This window comes from Xenopus tropicalis, chromosome 6 (genome assembly GCF_000004195.4).
Source record: "Xenopus tropicalis strain Nigerian chromosome 6, UCB_Xtro_10.0, whole genome shotgun sequence".
In the NCBI taxonomy this organism is placed as follows: domain Eukaryota; kingdom Metazoa; phylum Chordata; class Amphibia; order Anura; family Pipidae; genus Xenopus; species Xenopus tropicalis.
In genome coordinates this window covers 86,141,880-86,164,816 of record NC_030682.2, presented here as the reverse complement: position 1 = coordinate 86,164,816, position 22,937 = coordinate 86,141,880, and the positions used below count along the sequence as shown (strand labels likewise).

The window sequence follows — 22,937 nt, the reverse complement described above, 5'->3', positions numbered from 1 at the left end:
TATATTGTAAATCATGTCTAAAAGAAGTTACACATACACAACAAAATATGTGCATAATATATGAGACTAAGGAACATGATCAGTTATAGAATGTTAAGAGGTTTTTAAAGTAATTAATGTAAACCTGAAGTGTTTGATGTCCTAAGCATAATTTAGTCTTGCTTTCCCCAAGATCTAAAATGTCAGATGATGAGTGAATCCACCACCACAAATACACCCAGAGACTCTAGAATTCAGAGGAAAAGTGAAGGTGAAAGCCGAATGAACGTTAGCTTAGTAACACCAAGACCCATCCAACAGTTGAAAAGGAACTGGTCCAGCTGATAAATTCTTTAATCATGCCAAGGAGGGTCCAAATATCAGAAATGTTGACTTTTTTCCTAACTATTCCTAAACCACACAGCGGTATGCCTGAAAAACAAGATTAAATAATAGTTGGTTCAGCAGTTCATTTTATTATTTTTTCATTATTTTCTATTAGTTTAGGCTGTGTGACTTTAAAAGTCTATTATTTGAGTAATTCTTTGGGAAGAAGAGCAAAATACTAGCATGCCAAAGTCCACAAACCTTTGCTTTTAAACATTATGTGAGGGGTTTATTCTTTCTGTTATAGTTACATTATTTAACATATAATATCATTAAATATTTCACACTATGTCTAGCATACATATATACACATTTAAGAAATTCCTCAGCATAGAATGAAATGCATACCCTTTCACACAAATAACTTTTCCTTCAGTATGGGAACACTACCAATTCTAGGAATGACAATTTTTACCATTAAATGTACGTAGAAAGTGCATTTTAATGTATAAACTCAGTTGTAGAATCACCTGGACAATGAGGTATATGAAAAAGAAACATTGAATAATAATTTATATTTATTTAGTCATATGATTTATGTATGTTAAGTTATATGTTACAAGTTTGTAAGATTACTAATCATTTTTAGTAAAAGAAGGACATTTGTGTGGCATTCCCACAATGCCTTACAAAGCTGTGTGATTAACACACTAGCATGTGTATTGTAGTATTTGGAGTCTTGATTGGAGGGGATCTGTCTCTGTGATTTGACTAGCAATAACATTTACAAATTACAACTGTGTCTAAAAGGCAATAAATATGATAAATATGGAATGCGGTAAGCAGAAAAGAAGCATGGAAGGAATTATATACTCTCTGCAGGTATATACAGTATCATACAGTATCATTGTTTTTACAGGCAATGGGAATATACAGTTGGTTGACAAATGCATTTTGGCTCTCCATCCTTCTTTTTATTTATGATGTCATGCCTACGTAATATGGAATAGTTAATTGTGTCTACCATGAAGTCTTAACATTAGGTAAAGAAAAGTCATAGTAATATGGAGCTGGACAGTTAAAAGGTTACTCTAACGAGATACTTATTTTAAATAGGTTCTAATGCTTATACAATTCACTGCTCCTACCCTTCCTTTATTATCTGGAGATGAAGGTTTCTGTGTGGGACCCTTTGGACTATTTATATATATATACTCTGCAACAATAACGATCTGCGGTTCTAATCAGAATTATGAAAGTAGTCAGTTACATTCCGAAAAAGAGGCTAATACCTCCCCAGGCATTTTCTCCCCTAATGGAAAATATCGGCATAGAAATTTACAATACCGCATACAAGCATTTAGCAGGTAGAAGTAACAGTTAAGTGTGACATTAGTCTAAGAGCATATGCCATGAGCATTTAAGAACATGCAACAGCAAATTTCCGAAGGATCTGTAGCAGTAACTCCTTTCTTTATTTTTACCTAAATCTTGTATCTATTTTTTGAAACTACATTTAAGAATATTGATTCTGAGTGACCCGTTAGTAGATGATAACATACATGTTATATACATATAATTGACACAAAATGTAAACAAACCTTCTGCTTTGATACTGGAATATGTCATTTATTTCCTGATTCGTCTGACACAGGGCAAATTTCGCTGTTACACTAAAAGAAAGATAACCAGTATTATTGCACGTTTGTGAGGGATTTTTGTAGCTAGCATTTTAAACTGAATCAATAAAGTTACTAAATGTATTCAATAACTGGACAGTCTAATCATTAGTTTCTGGCTAAGGACAAACCTAGTCGGTTACTCAACCTATTGAGCTCAAATAGGGTCAATGGCCTACCTATACAAAAGAAGTATGTTTTAAATTCATCAGTTTTATCAATTATGTGTGGCTGCATCACAGATTCTGACTGTTCTGATAACTGGCCAGACAATTAAATATCAGCAAGTATGTGTGAAAGGTTACTGTTCACATACAATATAATGTACACTCACATGTTAAAACAGATCAGTTTGATCTGTATCTGTATCTAATCTGTATCTCATTCATTGGTGATTTGTGCTACCTAAAAAGAAAATGACACCAACAACACAAATATATTGAATTTCTGCCCAAACCAAACAAAAAAAAAAATATATAGTGACCAACTTGTGATGCTTTCAATGATCTATAACTATAAGGCACATGCTGGCAAATGGGATTTAGCAACAAATAAGGAGACATAGACCAAAAAATTCTTCTTGTTGGCCTAATAAGCACAAAAAATACTGCATGGGTCACATAATCCTAACTAATACTGACCTGCTGACTTATTCTATAGTGTAGGTTGGAGTCTGATATCCACAGATGTTTTAAAGCTTCAGTAGCACTCATTCTCCAGCTAGAAATTAAGAAGAGGAATAATCTTTTGAATGACTTGAATATGCAGAACAGGGAAAAGATTATGGGAAGAATACAGTCAAAGGGATTAGTAGAAAGAAATAGAAAACACAAGAATTGGGCAATGTTGCATATGATCTTGTTCAAGGCCAGGATTTGTGTATGCCACTGCAAGAGTACTGGTGTGGGACTAAATGTCCCCATACACGGGCCGACTATAGCTGCCGATATTCGGCAGCTAATCGGCCCGTGTATGGGCAGAACAGAGCTGCCTGGCCGACCGATATCTGGCCTGAAATTGGCCAGATCTCGATCAGCCAGGTTAGAAAATCCGGTCGGATCGGGGGCATCATCGGCTCGTTGATGTGGTCCCCGAACCGACTGCCCCATAAGCTCAAATGTAAACTGATCGTTTGGCCCCAGGGCCAAACGATCGGATTATTTTTTTTTTAAGTCCCTTGCTACCCGATATTGCCCACCCGTAGGTGGGGATATCGGGTGAAGATCCGCTCGCTTGGCGACATCGCCAAGCGAGCAGATCTTATAGTGTATGGGCACCTTAACTCTCTTATTACAAACCTATCTATTCATTAACTGTGTTGGCGGCTGTAGTGTCTGGCTTTATTATGTCCGATGTGGAGACTTCTAGTGTTGATCTCTGACCAAGAGCATGCACACACTAGAAACCAAGGCACGATTGACTTTCAAGTGGGCATGCTACTTCTGGGATTCAACTCACACGTGTGACACAGCCATACATCCGGCCACCAACCATGCTGCACTATTCTACATTCTCAGCACAGGTACGTGGCAAATTGGGAAGCTGCCCAGTGAACATTAGATGCAGTTTGCTAAGGGGGAATATGGGGGGGGGGGTCATTTTCTTTAAACTCGCATGTGTCTTCTGCAGTTAATTGCTTTATTTTTTCCTGTTGTATGTTTTCGTTAATGTAAAGCCAGGCGGGCTATTCATTTTTTTTTAAAAAGTCTGCCTGTTAAAAATAAAAAAGATAATCAATGCCAGATAACTCGCTAGCATTTCTGACATTGTTTTAGATAAATGAAAGCACAGATGTACAGTGGATATAAAAAGTCTACACACCCCTGATAAAATGTCAGGTTCCTGTGCTGTACAAAAATAAGACAAAGATAAATCTTTTCAGAACTTTTTGCACCTTTAATGTGACCTATAAACTGTACCACTCAATTGAAAAACAAACTGAAATCTTTTAGGTGGAGGGAAGAAAACCAAAAAAACTAAAATAATCTGGTTGCATAAGTGTGCACACCCTTAAACTAATACTAATGATGTTGAAGCACGTTTTGATTTTATTACAGCACTCAGTCTTTTTGGGTATGAGTCTATCAGCATGGCACATTTTGACTTTGCAAGATTTGCCCACTCTTCTTTGCAGAAACACTCCAAATCTGTCAGATTGCGAGAACATCTCCTGTGCACAGCCCTCTTCAGATCACCCCACAGATTTTCAATCAAATTCAGGTCTGGGCTCTGGCTGGGCCATTCCAAAACTTTAATCTTCTTCCAGTGAAGCCATTCCTTTGTTCCAGCTGAAGAAAAACAGCCCCAAAGCATGATGCTGCCACCACCGTGCTTCACTGTGGGTATGGTGTTCTTTTGGTGATGTGCAGTAATTGTTTTTGCGCCAAACATATTTTTTGGAATTACTGGTATGGCCAAAAAGTTCAACCTTGGTTTCATCAGACCAGAACACCTTTTCCCACATGCTTTTGGGAGACTTCAGATGTGTTTTTGCAAAATGTAGCCTGGCTTGGATGTTTTTCTTCATAAGAAAAGGCTTTCGTCTTGCCACTCTACCCCATAGCCCAGACATGAAGAATACGGGAGATTATTGTCACATGTACCACACAGCCAGTACTTGCCAGATATTCTTGCAGCTCCTTTAATGTTGCTGTAGGCCTCTTGGTAGCCTCCCTGACCAGTTTTCTTCTCGTCTTTTCATCAATTTTGGAGGGACGTCCAGTTCTTGGTAATTCACTGTTGTGCCATATTTTCTCCACTTAATGATGACTGTCTTCACTGTGTTCCATGGTATATCAAATGCCTTGGAAATTCTTTTGTACCCTTCTCCTGACTGATAACTTTTAACAATGAGATCCCTCTCATGCTTTGGAAGCTCTCTGTGGACCATGGGTTTGGCTGTGGGATGTGACTAAAAAAATGTCAGGAAAGACCAACTAGAGCAGCTGAACTTTATTTGGGGTTAATCGGAGGCACTTTAAATGATGGCAGGTGTATGCTGACTCCTATTTAACATGATTTTGAATGTGATTGGTTAATTCTGAACACAGCTACATCCCCAGTTTGAAGAAGGTGTGCACACTTATGCAACCACATTATTTTAGTTTTTTTGGTTTTCTTCCCTCCACCTAAAAGATTTCAGTTTGTTTGGGTGGAAAAAGTTCTGAAATGATTATCTTTGTCTCATTTTTGTACAGCACAGGAACCTGACATTTTATCAGGGGTGTGTAGACTTTTTATATCCACTGTATTATAAATGATCCCCTAAAACAGGGATCCCCATCCTTTTATACCTGTGAGCCATATTCAAATATAAAAAGTGTTGGGGAGCAACACAAGCATGGAAAAAGTTCCCGGGGTTGCATATAAGAGCTATAATTGACTATTTGGTTGCCCCTATGTGGACTGGGAGCCTATAGAAGGCTCTGTTTGGCTTTACACCGGGTTTTATGCAACCAAAACTTGCCTCCAAGCCAGAAATTTAAAAAAGGCAACCTACTTTGAGGCCACTGGGAGCAACATGCAAGGGGTTGGTGAGCAACTTGTAGCTCACCAAGCACTGGTTGGGGATCACTGCCCTAAAAGGTCAATTTATCATATTTTGTTTTTTATGCATGGTGCTGATGCATACTGGTCATATTTAAGATAAAGATATTTTTAAAAAATTATTTTCCGCATTGAAATTATTTGTAAAAGTGCAGAAAATAGTTGTCAGAATTTCTAAAGTAAAACTAACTATATATTCTAAGCATAGTCTCTTCTCTCAAACTGAACAAGCCAGACACCCTAAAATTGCCCAGTTCTCTGTTCCTGACCTCAACAGGCAGAGCTGCAAAGTGAAATCAGTGTGCCATTACTGTCACATTACAGTGAGTTAGGGATGCTACAAGATAGGGTGGGTTCTAACCCTAGCTTTGCCTTTTAATGGCAGGTACAGGGAGCAGGACTGTTCTGGAGAGTTTGTTTTATGTGGGAGGGGAGGTGGCTATGCAGGGGCCCTATTCTTACAATAATAAGGGTTTACTTCTCCTTTCATTTCGGTAGGATTTGCATGTAACAATATGTATGAATGTAGGTTCTCAACACTGCTGCTCAGATGTAAGAGTATTAACAGACAGCTGAAAAATAAACATGTTTGTAAAGCAGTATATAGTAATAAAATTATGCATGCTGCCTCCTTACCATTTTTCCTTTATAAGCAATTTGGTGATAAAATCTTTGGCAGCCTCAGAAATATTTTCAAATTCCTCGCCCTCAAAATCATACTGGCATGCCAGGATGTTGTTTAGAGTCTCGTTGTCATCTTCACCAAGGAATGGAGATAGTCCACTTAATCTAATATAGAAGACCCACAAAAATGATCAAGGTTCATCATTCTATGATACCTTGTACAATGCTCATGTCACAATTCTGTAATCATAGTAATGACCGCACAGAATCTCCAATGTATATAAAGAAGATACATAAGAAATACTGCCAGTGTTTTCCCATGTTGGGCTCAGGGCAGGAATTAGCTGTAAAAGTAGAAGAAATTTCAGTGCAAAACTGTAAAAATAAAAACAGGTACTGGTAATTTAATCTTATATTGTACAGAGGAAGGTGCATCGATGAGCATGGAAGTTGTTTACTTTTTTTGCATTTAGCTGGCATACAAGCAAATTAATTTATTTATATATTAGCAACAAGGTATTCAGTAATGCAGCGTTTTTCAACCGCTGTTCCGCGGCACACTAGTGTGCCGCGAGATGTTGCCTGGTGTGCCGTAGGCAGGGCCGCAATTTTTACTTTCAAAGGGGGCCCGGCGATGCTACAGTTTTTCTTAGTAGCTCGGGCCCCCTTTAATAAAATCCGGGCCCTGTCATTGGTTGCGCCCCGTGTGTACGGGTGACGTCAGTACGCACGGGGCGCAACGTTATAAAAGGGCCTGTGTGCGGTCGCGTGTAGGCAGAAGTGCAGAGGCGGCGCGCGTGAGGGGAAGATGCTGCTGAAGCCGCCGAAGAGCAGAAGTAAAATGCTGCTGGGCACCAATGTATTAGGGGGGGCCACGGGGCACACTGACTTATGGGGGCACTGCTGCTGGGCACCAATGTACTAGGGGGGCTGGCTCTTGGCCCCAATGTACTGGGGGGCACTGCTGCTGGGCACCAATGTACTAGGGGGGCACTGCTCTTGGCACCAATGTACTAGGGGGGCACTGCTGCTGGGCACCAGTGTACTGGGGGGCACTGCTCTTGGCACCAATGTACTAGGGGGCACTGCTGCTGGGCACCAATGTACTAGGGGGGCACTGCTCTTGGCACCAATGTACTAGGGGGGCACTGCTGCTGGGCACAGAGTTAAATTTTTTAACATTTTCTAATGGTGGTGTGCCTCGTGATTTTTTTCATGAAACAAGTGTGCCTTTGCCCAAAAAAGGTTGAAAAACACTGCAGTACTGTACAATAATATTCATTTTATATACACTTAAACATGGTGTAAAATATGAACTTTAGCACTTTTTTTTATCTCATTTAATATCTTACACAAAATCTATTTAATTGTTGTTTGGTGCAACCTGTAATGTCCAACCAAACACACTATTGCCATATCACCCACTATAGCAACTACTTTTAAGCAAGTGGGATCCTGTAATTATGGAAGTCATGAGGGATTGGTATAGGCCTTCATTAAAGTCCAGTACAAAGTATGTGTCTGGTCAATAGGTGCTTTTAAGTGCTCTAAAAGTTTGAGATTTAAATTCATAGATTAGGAAGAGACTGTATGGGACGGAATAAAACAGTAGGAAGACCCAGTGCATAATGGGAAGCCTGGACTTAAACCCTGATCTTGGACAGTTGTAAAGAAGAATCCCTTTGTGCTTTGTGCCCAAGTCATAATTCATAAGTGTAAAGTAAGAACTTGCACTAGATACTACATGAAGAAATAGCTTTCTTTGTAAACTAATGCTTCAGTGTACTCAATCGTGTTGTTTCCCAAAGCAGGTTAGTTATGATATTTTTAGATACTATTCGTTCTCACGTCACGGCCCAGCTCTTTAAATACTCTCAGTTTTGTAATTCTGTTGTATTAGATTTTTTTCTTATCACTTTCCTACAGTTCTAGTCCAGCTTCAGCAATGTAAGATCAGTCTTTTATAGAAAACCTCCAATCTGGCCTGACTCTTTTAACTTTTTTTCTTGTTATATAAATAGCTATAAATTTGATTACTGAAAGAAAGGAGGCAACTATATGGTCATCAGTTGGACTATTAATACAAGCAGAAAAGTATACTAAATGTACTACACATATACATTTAAAAACACATAATAAAACTCTTCATTTTGATGGCTGAGTTTCTATAAAGCAAATTACCCTTGATATATTGTATTGCTATCTTTCAACAACTGTGGGGGAAATAACATTTAACAGGATAGAATGGCCCAGTAATGTCATGAGACAAAAATTAATTAGAAATGAATTAGCTGGGCTGTGATACACACACAACTGACACATGAGCAAAAGCAGGACTATTATACAACCCTCTGAAAATTGGATGCCATGCAGGCATCATACTTGGCAGGCTAAGAACTATGTGACCTTGAGTCTAATGACCCTTTAGGGGGAACTGGAAGTGTTTGTTCTGCTGATATGATGACACTTTCAGATTTGTTGGTGTCTCAGCCAGTTTCTATTGCTGCCAAAAGGAAATTGTTAATTAAACTTGCTTCACACAAGTATTCTTGTATATAGTTGCTAAATCTTAATTTTGTTCAATAAATGCCAAGTAAAAAATGCTTTACATTTAGCTTTAAATGAAGCACTGAGCACTGACTATCATTACAAATTATTCTCTATATTTTTATTTAATATAGTAAAAGAATCTAAAGATATAAGGAGTTCTCCTTAAACTTTCAGGGTCCCTAATAATATAGGATTATTTTCCTATACTATAAATAAGTCACCAACTGAGAAAAAATAAAAAAGGTATACACAACAGGGCAAATATTATAACTAGGAATTGTGGGTAGGCAGAAGAGGCATGTGCCTAGGGGGCATGGTGGGGGGCAACAGACCCATACCTCTTCTACGCTGAGGTCCTGTTCTTCTGTAACTTGTCACTATGCATTATGTTGTGCAGGTACCAGCGCAGTGAGTATTGGGGAAACAGGAAATTTATTGTATGGGGTGAGTTTTCCAGGAGCAGGAGGAAAGGGTAAAAGTTTGTGTGTGTGGGGGAGGGTACATTTATACAGATACATACCACTGAACTCTATGGTGCATTCTGTTAGCCTTTATAAAGGTTAGTAGGATGTGCATTTAACTGTGCATGAGTGGTTGTCAGAATAATATTGCAGTAATTGTATTTGTGCAAACTGTAAGATAATTACATGATTATGTACATGTATACACACTGAAGACATTATGACTGAATAAGGACTATTGTTCATATAAATGGCTCCTTACCACCATTCAAAAAAACCCTTATATAGAATATTCCAAAATGCAAATACAATTCATTAGTATGTTTTTAGAGAATGTTGTGGGTAAGTCTAAATGGTTAATATGCCCTGATACAAACTTTAAACTAAATAATGCATTATATGTGGTACCAAAATCTATCACTGAAAACCAATTTAGGAAAAAAACAAGTCTTCTAAAATATTTTCCCCTCAATAATCAAGTAGTGCTAACTTTTTCCAGATATGCTGTTTTTACAAAAGTGAGTACACAAAACTCCAGGCAGGGACTCAAAAATAATATGGGGGAACAAAAGTACGTTTCATGAATAACAGACAAATATATGCATTTCTAAGCCAACTCACAGCATGTATGCAATGACTCCCACACTCCACATGTCTGTGGGAAATGAGACATAGTCATAGTTCACAACTTCAGGAGCAAGGAATTCAGGAGTTCCAAAATGCACTTTCAGCTTTTCCCTTGGCTTATATCTGAGGCAGAAATAAAACATATTACTTTGTATAAATAGTGCTTATATACAGCACACATTTTTCAATGCTTTTCAAAAGAAAAAATAAAGACAAGATAAACTATTTGAATTGGGGACATATAGTTTACCTATTCTTTGTTTAGTGTACATACCTTCTAGCGAGACCAAAATCTATTATTTTGACCTGATATGCTGTTCGGCTTACGCACACAATGTTCTCAGGCTGTAAGATAAAGACAAAAGGATAAATGGATGATTGATGACATTTTTGAACAAATGCCTGAGTATAATATGCAAGTTGATTGTTTGTTTGTTTTTTTAAATACTAGCATCTTTATTACATCTTTGTATGTATTTTCCCTATTCCACAGGGCCACCATCAGAAATCATAGGGGCCCCATGCTGTTATGTTAGCAAAGCCTTATCACCCCAATGAAAAAGAAATCCTGGTGAGCATGACTATAGCCCTGATCCATTCCTGTTGTGCTGATTATTAACCCCCCATGACCCACCCAACCCCTCCACCCTTTTGCAAGCCCCATACCCTTTGTGACCTGCAAATAACATATTTACTTCTCTTGGGGCCCCTCTTCCATAAATGTTATTATTGTTGTAACTTTATTCTAATTATCATTCTATCCAGGCCCCCTTCTATTCCTTTTCCTGCCTGTCATTCAAACCACTGCCTCGTTTTTAGGTTAAATTAGATTCTAGTAACCACAAAACAATATCTTTTTAAAAAGGCAATTTTAATGTTTTGATGTGGAATAAAGGTTTCTAAATCTTCGTGCGAGCCTATTACAAACGAAAGTGATAACCATATAACATCTATATCATCAAATATGCTAAAGCAGTCAAACAATCAAATTCATGCATCCATCTGCTTTGATAACTGTGTCGATTCGAAAAACACTTTCCTGACAGGAAAGTGTTTAATAAATGTTTTAAATTTAAACTGTCTTAATTGTGTGTACAGTACAGTATACCTGCCCCCCAGTCACACTGTTTTACTTAATATGGTTGGTGCAAAGCAAATAGATTTGGTTCAGGATATTGATGAATCTGAATATTATTATTATTTTATTATTAACATTTATTTATAAAGCGCCAACATATTCCACAGCGCTGTACTCTGCCAGTCCCTGCACTGGCTTCCCCTACCATCCAGGATAAAATTCAAACTAATGACTCTCACATTCAAAGCAGTTCATAACTCTTACCCTAATCTAGTTTAGCAATACCCTGTGCCACACCTCTCACAACTCTGGTCATGCCCATTCCCACACCTTGTGTCTCAACCCTTTCTCCTTGTAGATTGTAAGCTCATTTGGGCAGAGCTCTCTTCACCTCTTCTATTGGTTATTGATTGCTTTATATGTTACTCTGTATGTCTAATGTTAAGATTTCAGATCCTGAATGCCTGAACCTAATCTGAATGCTTAATGTATTAGATAATAGAAGGTGAGAAATACCTTTCAGTGCAAGTTTTTTTTTGTAAATGTGCTCACATTTGAAGATGCAAATTAGCATGAGGATTTGTTTTAGCATTTCCAAATCTTTGTATAAGGGTTCGGTATTAGGCTGAATAAAAATTCAATTTGATTTAATTTGAGGAGAAAAAAACTTTTCTTCTAATTCAGTTCCAATTTTTTCCATTAGAGTTTTCAAGTCATAAAAAGTGACATAAGTTTTTCTAAATTGAATTGGAACTCAAATGTGTTTACATGATAAACCATGAGATTTTTATTTTTTTCACTGGAATCTGCCATATTTGGATTCAGCTAGTCCTTAATATAAAGTTGCACGCAGGCATAGTGCCATAATAAATTCTCTTAGTCATCATACTGTACCTTAAGATCAAGATGAACAATGTACATTTGGTGCATGTACTGGATCCCTTCAAGGATTTGCTTGATGAACTGTATTGTGTCTGCTTCTGACAGATTGTAATTTTCATCAATTATTCTGTCAAAGAGTTCACCCCCTTTAACGCTGTTAAAGAGATGGAGAAAAGACATTATTGCATTGTCTACACCATTTTAGATGAGTACAATGTTGATTGTTTGCCATTCATGTTAAAAAGTATTAGAGTAAAAAAAAAAAAAACTATATATATATATATATATATATATATATATATATATATATATATATACAGTGGAGGAAATAATTATTTGACCCCTCACTGATTTTGTAAGTTTGTCCAATGACAAAGAAATGAAAAGTCTCAGAACAGTATCATTTCAATGGTAGGTTTATTTTAACAGTGGCAGATAGCACATCAAAAGGAAAATCGAAAAAATAACTTTAAATAAAAGATAGCAACTGATTTGCATTTCATTGAGTGAAATAAGTTTTTGAACCCCTACCAACCATTAAGAGTTCTGGCTCCCACAGAGTGGTTAGACACTTCTACTCAATTAGTCAACCTCATTAAGGACACCTGTCTTAACTAGTCACCTGTATAAAAGACACCTGTCCACAGAATCAATCAATCAAGCAGACTCCAAACTCTCCAACATGGGAAAGACCAAAGAGCTGTCCAAGGATGTCAGAGACAAAATTGTAGACCTGCACAAGGCTGGAATGGGCTACAAAACCATTAGCAAGAAGCTGGGAGAGAAGGTGACAACTGTTGGTGCGATTGTTCGAAAATGGAAGGAGCACAAAATGACCATCAATCGACCTCGCTCTGGGGCTCCACGCAAGATCTCACCTCGTGGGGTGTCAATGATTCTGAGAAAGGTGAAAAAGCATCCTAGAACTACACGGGAGGAGTTAGTTAATGACCTCAAATTAGCAGGGACCACAGTCACCAAGAAAACCATTGGAAACACATTACACTGCAATGGATTAAAATCCTGCAGGGCTCGCAAGGTCCCCCTGCTCAAGAAGGCACATGTGCAGGCCTGTCTGAAGTTTGCCAATGAACACCTGAATGATTCTGTGAGTGACTGGGAGAAGGTGCTGTGGTCTGATGAGACCAAAATAGAGCTCTTTGGCATTAACTCAACTCGCTGTGTTTGGAGGAAGAAAAATGCTGCCTATGACCCCCAAAACACCGTCCCCACCGTCAAGCATGGGGGTGGAAACATTTTGCTTTGGGGGTGTTTTTCTGCTAAGGGCACAGGACAACTTATTCGCATTAACGGGAAAGTGGACGGAGCCATGTATCGTGAAATCCTGAACGACAACCTCCTTCCCTCTGCCAGGAAACTGAAAATGGGTCGTGGATGGGTGTTCCAGCACGACAATGACCCAAAACATACAGCAAAGGCAACAAAGGAGTGGCTCAAGAAGAAGCACATTAAGGTCATGGAGTGGCCTAGTCAGTCTCCGGACCTTAATCCAATAGAAAACCTATGGAGGGAGCTCAAGCTCAGAGTTGCACAGAGACAGCCTCGAAACCTTAGGGATTTAGAGATGATCTGCAAAGAGGAGTGGACCAACATTCCTCCTATAATGTGCGCAAACTTGGTCATCAATTACAAGAAACATTTGACCTCTGTGCTTGCAAACAAGGGTTTTTCCACTAAGTATTAAGTCTTTTTTTGTTAGAGGGTTCAAAAACTTATTTCACTCAATGAAATGCAAATCAGTTGCTATCTTTTATTTAAAGTTATTTTTTCGATTTTCCTTTTGATGTGCTATCTGCCACTGTTAAAATAAACCTACCATTGAAATGATACTGTTCTGAGACTTTTCATTTCTTTGTCATTGGACAAACTTACAAAATCAGTGAGGGGTCAAATAATTATTTCCTCCACTGTATATAGTTTACAGGTATGGGACCCATTATCCAGAATGCTCGGGATAAGGGGTCTTTGCATAATTTGGGTCTCCTACCTAAAGTCTGCTAAAAACATTATTTAAACAATAATTAAATCCAATAGGATTGTCTACCATATATATATATATATATATATATACGCAGTCCACACGACAGCACCACACTCCAAAATCTGCTGCTCTGCAGCTGCCCCTGTGCACGGGATTTCCTTGAAAAAGGTCCCAAAAGGGACCGAAACGTCGGTTGTACATGCAATTATAATACGCAAGAGATTTTTTGAAACACAAAGACCCTTGGTGCTGGCTGTTTTATTTTTATATATATATATATATATATATATATATATATATATAAATTGAATGTTTCACTGAAATTATATATATATTCACATAAATTATCCAGTTTTCAAATATCACTACTTTTTCTATTATAGGCCAACGTAAACCTAAAAAGAAGAAAAACCTGTATTTTTAATATTAAATAATTTATCTGATGCATGCTGGCAAAGTCCTTCAGTATATCCAAAATCTAATATCTAATATACTTGGTGCCTAGTGTTTTTATACTGGATTGGATAACCTTGTCGTGGCATGGAAGTGTCGGCATTTTTAACAGCTGTTATTCAAAGAAATACACAGAGGAGTGTGTGTTGGCAGCATGATACACTGTTGTTTATAAACTCTTTAACAAGCCCATAGGAAAGTGGTGGATGTTTAGAGACAAGTAAAATGCTTAAGAGCAGCAAATATATCATAACCGAGTGATTTCTTGTAGGGCAAATCATGAAAGCACCAAAACTTATTATTTAGTGATTCCAGGTGCAGGAATATTTGCAAATTTTAGTTTGCTCCTGTGCTCAGTATATGTAATAAAAAAATCTTTTTAAAAAAGTCATTATTTTTGTGCCCAAAATGACACCTTTCAGCAGTAAGTAAAATGTGCTAAATGCAATTAAAATTTGCAGTGTAATGACTAATGAATTTTTTAATAAAATATGAATTTTGTTTCTTATTTCTGCCAAACTTTTTAACAACTTTTATTACATTCCCCTATTAGATTTCTACCATGTAGACAGAAGCAACATTAACGTTATGTTATGTAACACTCTTGTGTGATTTTAGCAATGCAATAGGACTGGTTTAAAATAGAGCATGATCATTTTCACAGTGACTGACAGTGAGCTTTTTAAATGCTGATCCCTAAGGATCGCTTACACACCATGATGCAATGTGAGCCCCAGCAGGTCAGCCTAGGTCCCACTTGGTGTCATGCACTGGCACTTAATACATTAATATACGTCACATAAAAACCATTTAACACACTATTGCTCATATAGCACAAAAAAACAGCATTCAAACTATAGTTTTAGGTACAAAGTGTAGTACATTTCCCAGAACAGCTGGAGGCAGCAGAACTTCCTGAGAACTGACATTTTCTGCAGAAAATTCAGTGTGTTTCTAAATTACATTATATATTTCTGAGATTTCTGAGAAAAAATACACTTACTATTCCATAATGAGCACTATGTCATTTCTGGATTCAAAGGCATCATACAACTGAATAAGATTCACATGGTTCAACTGGTTCATGACTTGTATTTCGTTTTTCACTTCTTCCTGCAAATGAAAAATAATTTTGTATACAAACGCCACTATAAACAGTTAATATACAATGTGGTGATTCTAGCTCAACCATAACATAACCATAAGCAACAACTCATTTACTTTTCCCTAGGGCACAAGAGATAAAGCGCTAAGGAGCGCAAGAGTGCACCCCATAGTGCTCATCTTAACAAGCACTTGCTTCCCTAGGGAAAGTTACACTATCTGCCGCTCGAATAAATATATTCAACACTGGGAGCAGACCACAACATCTTCTGCTGCACCCTAACTTGTGTCTGAGTTTCTCGCCTCATGTTAGATATAGCACTGATGAGTATAAACTCTTTTATACCCATCTTACTATCAAGTTAACCATTTCCCAGCCAACAATCTAAATACTACATTGTCAGCAAGGGGGTTAACAGTTAAAGTTTACATAATTCTTATTAATGAATTATAAAAAGCAGTGAGGCAGATTGGATGGAAAAGGTTACATTTAGTGCACCTGTTTTTATTATGTTACAGTCTGCTGTGCTCTGCCAAGTCAAACTGGCAGGGAGGTGTCACAGTAGTAGTCAGGGCCGGAACTAGGGGTAGGCAGAAGAGGCAGCTGCCTAGGGCGCAATGATTGGGGGGCGCCAGGCAGGAGTCTCTCCTGCCTACCACTAGACTACAATCAGTTGTGCGTCACGCATCCCCGCCCCCCCCTCAAACTGCGCATGCGCATCAAACAACGGAGGGGGGGATGGAGTTCGCGGTGCAGGGGCGAGGTGGCCGACCGGGTTGCCTAGGGCGCCCGGTCGGCTCGGCCCTCCCCTGGTAGTAGTTCAACAACTACTACTTGTGCAGAAGGTTAATGCACTTCACATAGTCAATGTATAAAACACACAGTTTTTAGGATACAGCTGTAAAATATATGGACCAAAAGACAGATGTGGAGAATAATTTCAGACGGTTTTTTTTCGTATGTAAGTCCATGAAGAAAATGTAAAAACTATGAAAAATTTGTGGTTTTCGCGTTCTTTTCATTTTGCACTTTAATTTGTTGGTGTTTATTCAATTTGGATCTTTTAATAAATGACTAGACAGCTGTGGTTTTTGTGGAAATGAGTTTATTTGAGGTTTCAAAAGCCTCTAAATCAGAATGTTGGTAAATCTGCCCCACTTTTATTACTCTTATTTACCAACTCAGCAATAATATATTGCTTACCTTTTCTTTATGGCTTTTGACTTTAATAATCTTTGCGGCCAGCGACAGACCAGAGGACTTTTCTACACATCTATGTACCTGACCAAATCGTCCTCTGCAAAGTATAAAAAGAAAATAAATTTTCAGAAGTTAATAGGCCTGGGCGAATTTTACAGCTTAACCCTATACAAGTGGACAGAGAAGACTGCTAGGGCATTTTTCACTTTTCCCTGAAATGTTCCCTCTACCTATCAGCTCAACTTTGTACACAGTAGCTTTAACTAAATGTACAGGTGAAACAAAATATAGCCATATAAATACCCTGTCCAAATTTAATGCTGTACCCAAATAAGGCCAGAAGACTTATGTATGAATGCAAATCACCATATTGATTTGCCACAGTGAGAGGTTTTTCTGCAGAATTCCCAGGTTGTTGAGTTACATGCAATGCAAGCGCACAATGTACTGAACATGGGTGTGCACTTATATGCTCTTGAACTGCATGCAATCTAGAAAGGAAACTCTGTACTACACAACTGCTCCAAGGCAACCTGCAAGATGCATTTGCACCTCATTTAAAGTAAAAAGCTCAAAGGGCATACCACAAGAAATGGCACTTTAACTCGTGTTTTTGCTATAAGAAGAGTATGTTCTTTAGTAACAAAGCCAAACAGCTTCAAGCATAAAGATCTAAAAAATTGCTTGTGAAAAGAATAGCAATGATGACTTACCCTCCAAGCATTTCTGATGTTTCCACAGTATAAAAGTTATTTATCAGTGCATGTTTAGCTGAGACAATCCGGTGAGAAAAGGGAGCTGGGGGAGGTGGTGACACATCTAAAGGATCAAAAATCAAATATCTTGAATGTATACAAGTTTAACATTATAGCCAATCACAACTTGATATTACAATTAAATGCAATTTAGAAATGTCAAATGTTGGAACATAGTAATACATAAAGGCCAGTTGGAATGTTATTGGATTTTTTCCCTGAGAAACATGGCCTAGGAGGAGAATAATGAAGATTCAAAGTGGCTTAAACGCCACAAAATAAGTCTAACCACCAATGGAATGCTTTCTGTTTGTAACTTTCCAAAATAAAATTACACTCTCCTCCCCTAGCTGTGGGTATGAGTTGGCAGCCTATTGAAGTAAACTTAGTCATGACTTTTTCCAACTCCTCTGCTTATGTCTTAAGCATATATACTTATAAACCTTTCATTCCCCATTAAAGGGAAACTCTAAAAACAGTTTTATGCATAATTAAAGAAAATGTAATTCTAGCATCTCTGCACTGGCTCTGACTCCTAAAACAATGTAGCACAAGCAGCAAATTTAAAGATCTGGAGAATTTATTTCTGCAACATTGTTTGAAGAGTCGGAACCTCAGAAAAGAAAGGAATAAACAAATACTATTTTAAAAAAAAATGCAAAGTTGCATAGCAAATACAGTGGGCCAGGGAACTTCTAGCTGCAGGTACTGATGCAGTTAGTGAGATGGGCCCCTGCAGAGGAGCTACCACCTAAAAATGCACAAAGGAGGCTATAGATCAGGATATAGAGCATCAGCTGTTTTAGGCATTAACCCCCACTGAACTATTGAGTAATAATGCTGTTTGGAAAATGCCTGCTCCCAGAATAAGCACTCAGGATGTCAAATCCAGCCAGGTGCAGCATAGATCATAGGATAAATGGTTCAAATATGCCTTGCATATTAAAGTGTTAAAAATAGAAAGTTGGAATTGCAAGAACACTATCCCCAAAAGTGCCAGTTCCCGACTGAACTCTTTATGTTTTGTGAAGTGACCTGTAAGACATTTGCTTAATTTCGTTTTAGACATTTGGTTACTACTGTGAAATGTCGGTAAGGGTCTTTCTTCACTCAGAGGGTAGCAGCCCAAAGCTGGTTTCCATTCAATCAGTTAGATGCTACAGTATTTGTTGCAATGCTATAAAGGTTTGACTGACACAGAGGGTGTTAAAGATCCAGTCTATAAATCCTGTTTATCTTCTGCAAGGTCATATGCCTGAGAGTAGCATAAAGTGTTCCAAAAATACACTGTATATATAACTTTTATTAATAAAGCGCTACTAGGATACAACGTACAGAGCACCATACAAACTTACAATACAGAAAAGTACACAAATAGAGGACAATTATTATAATATATAGATAACTATAAATATACAGAGATTATGTGCAATGCCATAAGGGACACAGTAGGAAGGAAGTTCTTGCCCTGTAGAGCATGCAATCTAAGTAGGTGGTTAACGTAGAGGCACATATAACAGGGCAAAATTGCACTAAGGTTTGGGCATTGGACTGGACAGATAATGTTCTAGACCTTTGATGAGAAAAGCTTTTCTCCTTATTCAATTCCAGATATTCCCTATGAGAAAACTTATCTCACATGTATATCACATGAAAACACTATTGAAGTCTATGGGAAAAACTGGAGCTGAATAAAGCCATACACATACCGATAAAACCGTACAAAACCTAATTTCATACGATGTGTGGGCTCCGAATTATTGTTCCAATAGTTTTTGTACCATTGTGATCAGTCGTTTAGTCGATCAGCCAGGTTATGAAATTTCGGTTGGATAACGAAAAAATCTGCGAATGTATTGTGTATTGAGCAATATCCTTGGGGGCAATTGAAGTCATTTTCGTACGATAGGTGTCTGTCAACTTTTTCCTCTGATTTGTATTTTAAGGGCTTTATCCTACATTTTCAGTCTGAATGTTAGTTTCAGATCATTGCATTTAAACGTATGACCATTATCCGAAGGTTTGTCAGAAGAAGACTAAAATCTGAACGTGTATGGCCACCTTTAGGAGAAAAGTTGAATCTTGCCAGATAATTTTCACATGATAAACCTTAAAATAATGTTTTCTCTTTAAATCGAATCTGGCCCATTATTAATTAACTGAGCCAGGGAACATTAGTTAATCAATTCAAACATGTTATTCAAACATGCAAATATAGGATGGCTTAACATATGTAACAAAAGATAAAAACAAGTATGATTTGTATTTACTAACATTCCCTTAGTATGGTATTCTACTCTGTATTGCAGTATGTTTTAAATCCAGTCTAGTGTAAAAGCAGGTGCCATATGGAGACTGATAATTTTAATCAGTCTACAGGCCTGGTTTAAATCAGTAAGAAAACCATAGTTTATCACGTGAAAATGTATAGGTGAGATTAAATTCTAGGAGTTGTGACTTTGTCACTCTGTCTACCACTAGTTCTGGCCCTGCTCCCACACAAGTCATCAGCAGATGAAATTCAGTTCAAACATAATGACAGTAATTTGAAGGAATGACAGCATGGCCTGTCTAACTGACCTCTAAATTGCCTGGATTAATCTGTGCATGGATAGCAAACATAAGAGCCATATTCAACAAGAGCTAAACACTTTATTTCTCATTAAATTAAAGCTGGCCCATAATCAGGGCCGCTGCTGGCCAAATGGGTGCCCTAAGCAGAAATTTACTTTTGTGCCCCCCCCCAAATATTACGGAAGTAAAAATAAAATAATAAAAAAAAAACACCTACTATAGGGGCCCCACACACAGTGCCCCCAATAGCCCCCATAGACAATGCCCCCATAGTAAGTGCCCCCAATAGCCCCAATACACAATGCCCCCATAGACAGTAGCCCCATAAACAGTAGCCCCCATAAACAGTAGCCCCCCCCTTACACAGTAACCCCCTCCGTACACAGCCGCTCCTTCTTCTGCGGCTCTGCTCCTTTTGCGGCAGCGACAGGCACAGGCCCTTTTATAAGGTTGCATCCCATGCGTATGACATCACACGTACCATGGGGTGCAACCTTATAAAAGGGCCTGTCACCGCCGCACAAGTTGCAGAGTAGCAGAAGAAGCCGACGGTAGAGTACAGCCAGTGTATCTCGCTGTGCTTGATAGTTCAATGAATGTCCCGGAAATGCGGGACATTGATTGAACTATCCAGGACAGCGGGGTGCGCTATAAAAACTGGCGGGACAGTGTTGGGGGGTATGTTATAATATATAAAAACGATTTTTTTGAGCAGCTGGGATGGTGCCCCCCTGGGAGTTGGTGCCCTATGCAGACTGCATACTCTGCTTATAGGGAGCAGCGGCCCTGCCCATAATCCTTAATTTCTTATAGCCCCCAGGGATTTAAATGGCTGGTTGTAGAGAAATATATGGTAAACTGAACGCAGAACTGTTTTAATGGCAGATACATTGGCTTTTGATATTTATCTTTAACATTGTTAAAAAGCAATGAAAACAAGCAGTACAAACAAAACAACAATAAACATACAAAAAACAATACAAACAAATTAAAAAAAGTTAGTTTATCAAAGCCTGTAAGTAATGCAGAAGTTATGGCCCTAAATAGCAAGGCAGATCAATATTTTGCAACCTGCTACAGATCATGCCAAATACTTTTCTAATAGATTGTTTATTATTAGAAAGGTTTTAAGACTGAGAATTTTAAGTGCAGTTATTGTCCTCCATATGTTATCCCCTGCTGTGATACTTGTGTATGCAAAATACTTTTTAGGCAAATACTAGACAGTTAAGGCATTAGCTTGCCACAGATGGGACTATTTTGTTGCAGGTTGATTTGGCAATATTCATGGCCATATTGCATTATGTTATTTAGCTTGAGCATGAATGGCATGAGTGGGAGATTTAAAGGAAAGCTCTTGCATCTTCCAGGTGGATAGATAATTCCCCCAACATACTGACAGGGTCTCAATCTGACCAGGCTGTGAGTTTTCAACAACTGCTCAATAGTCCTGACCTGTTATTTGAGCATCCAAGTACTTATTAAAAAAATGACGAAATTCTGGTCATAAAATTACATTATTTAGGGTTTTTACACTGACAGCAAAGCAACCATGAAAACTCGGCAAGCTGCTTACTAGTATTTATTGTTTGGTTAATTATTTTTCAAATTTGCTTTAAAACAGAGTTGTTATATATGGCTCTTACCAAAATAAAATGATGCCTCTTCCTCCCCATAAAAAGATTGGTCCTTTTTGTCATTAGTGCCATCAGCTGCCTCTGGTTCTTTGACAGGTATTATAGCATTTATTGTTATCTCTTCCACATCTTCAGTCTTATCAGTCTTGACTTCTGTGCCTTCTGTGCCTTCTGTGTCCTCTGTGTCAACCCTGCTTTTCTTTGTATCATCTTTAATAACAGTTTCATCAGTTACTCGACGTTTGCTGTTAGAGCTGGGCTCTGTCTGTGACACATCTTCTGGCAGTGCCAAAGTATCATAAGGGATGTCACTGTGAAAGAGACAGTTGTTAGCACGTGGGATCAATATCAATTCTTTGGAAAAAGTGTGCATTTGCTTCACATTGATTACTATAGTTTATAGAAATAAGCTGCTGTGTAGCCATGGGGCAGCCATTCAAGCTGAAATAGGGCTTAATGGCACAGGTTACATAGCAGATAAGCTCCATAGAATCCCATTGTAATTTACGGAGCTCATGTGTTACCTGTTTTGTAATTTAATTTTTTGGTGTTACGGTTCTTACACCCCACCAGCACACATATTTACCCAAAAATACCTTTATATTTAAGTATTAAGGCTAACTGGGGCAAGAAAGAGCTGCTAGAAGAATTAAGTAACAAGTCACCCGTAAAATATAGACAAAGCAAGCACATTCTATTAAAGGGATTCTGTCATGATTTTTATGGTGTACTTTTAATTTCTAAATTAAACTGTTTACATAGCAAATAATCCGCCTACCATTTAAAATGTTATTCTTGAACCAACAAATGTATTTTTTTAGCTGTAATACTGGTGTGAAGACATCCATCGCAATGCATTTTGCCTGATTCTGAGCTTTCAGAAAAAGCCAGAGCAACACATTAGAACTGCTGCTGCTAACCTATTTTTTCTCCTACTCCCATGGAACTGGAGAAGTCCCACCCCAAACTTGAAATTCTTACTATTAAGGCTATTCTGATATCTATTGGGAGCTGCTATCTTGCTACCTTCCCATTGTTCTGCTGACTGGCTGCTGGGGAGGTAAGGGAGAGGTTATACCACTCCAACTTGCAGCGTAGCAGTAAAATGTTACTGGAGTTTATCAGAGCACGTCACATGGCTGTGGTTCTCTGGGAAATAAAGAATATGGCTAGCCCCATGTAAAATTTCAAAATTAAATATAAAAAAATCAGTTTGTGCTTTTGAAAAACAGATTTCAATGCAGGATTCTGCTGGAGAAGATCTTTTAACTAATGCATTTTGAAAAAACATGTTTCCCATGACAGTTTCCCTTTAAGCATAGACTGCAGGTTACAGTGCAGTGGTTACACTGCGATATACACATGTACTGTGCAAGTGCTCCAAGAGGTAGCCTTTGAATTTAGTTCTGAAAAGAGTGAGGGAGAATTCTCTCTGAAGGAAATCAAGGATGGCATTCC

The 22,937-nt window shown here is 38.1% G+C and overlaps 1 protein-coding gene across 3 annotated transcripts in view; it reads right to left on the bottom strand.

The window, feature by feature from the left end:
- Nucleotides 1-380: 380 nt before the first annotated feature.
- The window catches only part of mylk4 (myosin light chain kinase family member 4), an 83,902-nt gene continuing 61,345 nt past the window's right edge, over nt 381-22,937 (bottom strand). For all 3 annotated transcript variants that reach the window (XM_002934392.5, XM_012965429.3, XM_004915305.4), the window contains 11 exons: nt 21,489-21,790; nt 17,227-17,332; nt 16,517-16,610; nt 15,212-15,321; nt 11,766-11,907; nt 10,068-10,138; nt 9,788-9,916; nt 6,168-6,320; nt 2,627-2,705; nt 1,908-1,979; nt 381-411 (listed from right to left, as the gene is read on the bottom strand). In XM_002934392.5, coding sequence (XP_002934438.3) covers nt 1,932-1,979; nt 2,627-2,705; nt 6,168-6,320; nt 9,788-9,916; nt 10,068-10,138; nt 11,766-11,907; nt 15,212-15,321; nt 16,517-16,610; nt 17,227-17,332; nt 21,489-21,790 — 1,234 coding nt within the window. In that variant the 3' untranslated portion in view covers nt 381-411; nt 1,908-1,931. The remainder of the gene's footprint in view (nt 412-1,907; nt 1,980-2,626; nt 2,706-6,167; nt 6,321-9,787; nt 9,917-10,067; nt 10,139-11,765; nt 11,908-15,211; nt 15,322-16,516; nt 16,611-17,226; nt 17,333-21,488; nt 21,791-22,937) is intronic.